This window comes from Berghia stephanieae, chromosome 15 (assembly GCF_034508935.2).
Source record: "Berghia stephanieae isolate SIO BIC M18660-M18661 chromosome 15, UCSD_Bste_1.3, whole genome shotgun sequence".
Classification (NCBI taxonomy): Eukaryota; Metazoa; Mollusca; class Gastropoda; order Nudibranchia; family Aeolidiidae; genus Berghia; species Berghia stephanieae.
The window spans coordinates 20440914-20446393 of NC_088374.1; the positions used below are offsets into that span (position 1 = coordinate 20440914).

The window sequence follows — 5480 nt, forward strand, 5'->3', positions numbered from 1 at the left end:
TTGTTTTCTTTTGTGGCAAAAGACTGGCATTTTGACGTCATTTTTTTGTCAGTGTCAGGCTATAATTTACGAAGGCCATGGTATATCAGCGTTGCCATCGTTATGTTGTAGCCTGATACTGAAATCCAAAAGGACTGGCAGTTTGACGTCATTATTTGGTTGTTGCACCGCCTATGAGTTGTAGTTAGTAGAGCTCATGGAAACACGTTTTTTCATTGGTTAAACTATTGCATACAACTCACGATTTGTTGTCTTTTTTGGCAAACGACTGGCATTTTGACGTCGTCGTTTGGTCAGCATCAGGCCATAACTTTACGAAGGCCACGATATCAGCCCTTTTTATACAGGAAATAAAGAGTCAAGGGGACAATTCGGGGTTTATAGCAGGAAATATTCTGATTGGTTAATTTTTAGAAACTGGCAAACCATCAACGGGATTCAGTAGTCTGATGTCACCTCCGCACAGCAACCAGCAGCTTGGTTCTAAACATAGAAAATCGATACTTTTTATTCTTCATGCAGGCTAGAACTTTTTCACATGTCTTGTGATCAGAATGTATACAAGTCAAAACATGATCAGTTTTATAATGTTTTTCTCCTCTGGATACACTTTTCCATAAGGACATCCGCCATTGTTCCGATAGTTTAGAACCAGTTACTAAATTATTATGCGGCATTACGTGGGAAGTGACGTCACGACTCTTGAATGTTATTGCGCCAAAATCAAAGGCAAGAGCAGAGTGACGCCCAAACTTCTTTTGTTCATTCTCTATTTCCAGATCCTCGAAATGAACCAAACGAATTCTTTAAATAATTCTTTGTTGAAATGGGATAAAACGCACATCGGATTTACATTGAGCGACCGATGGCTCGTCTTCTTTTCGGGATACTCAATGTTTTCCAACGTGTTCGATATCATCATGGGTGTGTTCGGATGTGTCACGAACACGCTCAACATGGTCGTCTTCACAAACATTGGATTTAAAGAAACGATCAACACATCCTTTTTCGTCTTATCCGTTTCGGATTTTTTCTCATGTTTCACTTTATTCTTCATAGGGGTTTGTATGAACCCGACCGTCGTTCGATATTTCCAGAGTTTATCAATTTCAATGTACGATTTTTCGGATCTTGCATTTTTCGTTACTCATTTGATGTTCGTTGGTGCAAGCATGATCATCACAGCTTTTCTTGCAGTCGAACGCTGTTTATGTGTTGCATTTCCTGTAAAAGTCAAACTTCTAATCACCCCAACGACTGTGAAATTAATCTTACCATTTCTCTTCCTATTCGGTATTTCTTCTCAAGCGCCTACTTACTTCGCTTATAGGCTGGAGTGGGTGACTGACGGTAACAGGACATTGTTGAGTAATGTGTATACGGAACACGGAGAGGCTATAATGAACTCTATTCTATTAATCGACATGGTGCGAAACATCGCCAGTTACGTCACCATAGCAATATGCGCGTTTATCATTTCTATAACTTTGATAAGAAAATCAAAATGGAGAAAAACCGTTACAAGGACAGACTTAACCAAACACGGTAACTCTTCCTCTTCTTCTTCGTCGTATTCCAACAAGGAGACAAAAGTGACCAAAGTTGTTCTTCTTATTTCTCTGCTGTTCATCTTTTGTTACGTTCCAAATTTGGTTATGATAGTTGTTATGTGGGTTGTTGATGAGTTCCGAATGATGGAGGCGTCCCAATATATTGGCGCCATCTATCTTTTCATGGTCCAAACCATTCTGATGTTTGAGGCATTCAACATTACGATGAATCTCTTCATATACTACAACACAAGTTCGAAATTTAATATGACTTTTAATGACATTTTCTCTTTCCATCGTAAGTTAATGGGAAAGACACGTTCTGAGAAATAAGATTGTTGTCGGGTACCAGTGGCGTGACATGCTTACAGTATAAGGTGGTGCCAGAATTAGAAGAAAATGGTTTAAAACATTCTATATTTGTAAATACAAAAGAAAGAAAAATATAAAAAAAGACTTATCTACCCAATAAGTAAGATCCGGTATATACCATTTCTCAGTTTTTGTTTTTTTGTTTTTGTTTTTAATGCTGTAATCAATTGTTAAAAGATGGAAGCGATGCCAGGCATCAAATCAACCAATAAAGCCACGCCCCTGGTGGGTACCTATTCAAGCACCATAATATTCCAATGCATCGGCAAATGGAGTTGAGGATACATGCCCCCCCCCACCTTGACCCCCCCCCCCCCCCCCCCCCCCCCCCCCCCCCCCCCCCCCCCAACAAAAAAAAGGAACACTCACTTGCTTGAACATTTTGACCAATACAACACAACTTTAAAACTCAACATGAGATACTTCATTTATCTAAAAGAATAATTAATATCCACTTAACGTGTTTTATGCGCTATAGAAAGAGTCCGAGACCAACAGCAACGCTTAATGGACAAGACGTGACTTCCATTGGCAATAATACATTTTGTACAAATTCTGACAGAAACAACGCTGTTAACGCCATGTACACCGTTTATACCGGGTAAGGAAAACTAATGCAAGTAAAGAGCTTTTTCCAAGAACTCAACTATGCGCCGAGGGAGGCTCGATCCCAGGGCCTTCCAATCCAATAGCGAAGGTCATACCACAAGGTCACAGAGCCGCACGTGGGGTGGCTATTCCAACACTTAGAACTCAGAAAATATGAATAACCGTTTATAATCGGTATTCACCAGATAATTGCAGTACACTGCCAGGTCACCCATTTCGCGAGGTCTTCCTAAAGTCCCAGGTTTGAGAGTTTTTGCCAAGATAAGGCTCATTTCACTCCCTCCTTACCAACCATTTTTCGGATTTTCCCCAAAACTTCATACCCAACACAAACATATATTTTCTTTTATCACTCAAACACAATAGCAGTAAAGTTGTCAACGCACTGTTCATTTTATTAAAATTTTATGATGTACGAAAGAAATTTGAATTTGAAAAAAAAATGTTGATTGTATCATAAGGTGTAGTGTAATGGAACCCTTCTATAGGGAATGAGAATAGTGGAAGAGTAGCGTCCCTTAATTGGACGTCACCTTACAGAGAGAACGTCAATTTGGTTTTGAAGTGTCTCAAGCCGCGAGGACGAGAGACGCATGCGCACAACCAACATGGCGTTCTCTCTCTAATAACTTTTCCTCCGGTGACTCCACAGACTATGGGTGACGTCCAATCAAGGGACGCTACTCTTCCGCTAATCTCATTCCCTATAATAATGGTTAGTTGACATCCGGTGTGGATTTCTTGTTTACCTATGTGACAGTTTGGTGTTAGTCTGCCATTTCTTACCTCTCTCCTTACCAGCTATTTTTTGGAGTTTACCCCAAAACTCCATACTCATCCAACATAAATTATATTTTGATTTTTTCGAACAGATAAGTAAAGAGTATATTCTATATTTTGTTCAGAAAAATGAGATTTGCAAAACAATGTCGAGTGTTTTTATGACTATATCTATAACTAAATGTGCGGCTATGTGGTCTAGTGGGATGACACTCGCTTTCAGATTGGAAGGTCCTGGGCTCAAGCCTCGCTCGGTGCATAGTTGAGTACTTGGAAAAGACTCTTTACTTACATTCTCTCACCGTACTCAGGTGTAAAATGAGTACCTGGCCGTTTACAGCGATGTCTCTATCCGAAAAAAAATTGTAACTTCGCCTAACAGGCGTTATGTCCCGTCCTAAATGTTAAATGTTGCTGTTGGCCTTTATCCCTTGTAAAGCGCTTTGAGCACATTTTGTGGATATTGCGTTGTATAAAAGCTCAATCTGTAAATTTGTTTTACAAATGAAATCAGAATAAGAAAAGTGTCCTTCGTGTGGTAAGGAAAGGGTGAACATTATGTTTGTTTCCGGTCTTTGGGTGTAACATTCACCATCAAACCTATTTGTCATTTTCATTGAGTTGGAGGTGTGCTTCCAGGAGAAGGAAGAACTTCGTCTGGACGCCAGTTTGGATCAATCTTGGTCTGGCTACCCATCTTCAGCTGTTCCAGCAGGATTGGATCTAGGCTGGTATCACCTTCAGGGTCATGGCAGCGCACAAGCTCCTGTACGACGGCAACGTGTTCTTCCTTCTCAGGAGAAATGTCAGGCAGCCCCAGAGACCAGCGATCACATCGTCCTCCACTGTCCAGTCACTAAACTTGACGGTGGCTACGAAACCATCCTTAGGGCGGAGGAATACTTTAGAAGCTGGGATGACGAAATACATTTGGAGGTGTAGCCATACGCTACTACAACTACCATCAAACCAGTAGCACCAATGATCGAGTCCAGTTTTGAGCCGCGCAAGGCTGAGTCCCTAGAAAAGGGGATTTTTTTTTTTACTCACAATAACTCACCGGACTCAAGTGACAATTGACTACCTAGTCGTAAACAGAGTTATCTCTGTCAAAGAAAAACATTGTAATATTAGATCACCGGTGTCATTGCCGTCTTGTCGTATATTTTAAGTGTTTCTGTTGGCTTTAACCCCCCCCCCCCCTTACCACCCATAGGAAAATCGTCACAGTTGTGACGATGCAACTTAAATTTTTGTCATTCAAATTTCTTTTTTACATCATAATATTTGAACAAAAATGTTTGCTCTCGTTAAAGTATATTAACACTGTGTTGAAGAGCTCGATTACCAAAAAAAAATGAATAGCAAGAACTAACAGATTTATTGTTTGAGTGAGATAAATCTGTTTTTGTATAGGTTGGGCGTGATGTTTTGGGGAAAATGCGGAAAATGACTGGTAAGGAGAGGGTTAACTCTGTGGTGTTTCATTCATCCTGTTTTGTTGATAAAGGGGAAACCGGAAACGTTTATTTGATCTGTTTTTGTAATTAAATTGAAGCTTACATTCAACTTCACGTTATTATTTATTTCTTCGAGCTTCGAGCAGCAACATTTACACTATATGATGCTCAAGCTTTAAGAAACCGTATTCACTTTTTTCTCTTGGTAAAACGGTTATATTAGTACATATTAGTTCTTTTTTTAGGGGTTACCATAACGCAGTTGGTAGAGCATTCGCTTCACGAGCAAAGGGACAGGGATCTATCTCAGGTGCAGTCGAGATATTTTTTTTCTGACCCCTCTGTTCACCCAGCAGTGATTGGGTTGCTGGGTCTGTTAAATCTGGCGGGATTACTTTGAGGTAAACTAGCGTCCGATCCAAAGGGTGGCAATTGGATTGCTATTGTCCGTTTCACGCTATAGTATCAGGGATAAACTCTGGATTATTTTTAGTTTTTACTATAAATTTAAATTTTGGCACCTCGAGTTCGAATACCCCTCGGAGCGGCGTATAGTTGAGTCCTTGGAAAAGGATCTTTACTCACATTCTCTCACTGCTCTCATCCTAACCAATGCAACCAAATATAGTTGCAGTTTCATGTGATGAAGATTGAGGCAATACGTTTTGGTCGGGTAGCATTGACGTGATATCTATCTATTGATTTTCAA

At 40.1% G+C, this 5480-nt stretch overlaps 1 protein-coding gene across 1 annotated transcript in view; it reads left to right on the plus strand.

Annotated features, from left to right (window-relative positions):
* LOC144960598 (uncharacterized) overlaps nt 1–2042 on the plus strand; it is a 19725-nt gene extending 17683 nt beyond the window's left edge. Inside the window, exon 2 of the mRNA XM_078893825.1 lies at nt 780–2042. Coding sequence (XP_078749951.1) covers nt 789–1883 — 1095 coding nt within the window. The 5' untranslated portion in view covers nt 780–788 and the 3' untranslated portion in view covers nt 1884–2042. The remainder of the gene's footprint in view (nt 1–779) is intronic.
* The last annotated feature ends 3438 nt before the right edge of the window (nt 2043–5480 follow it).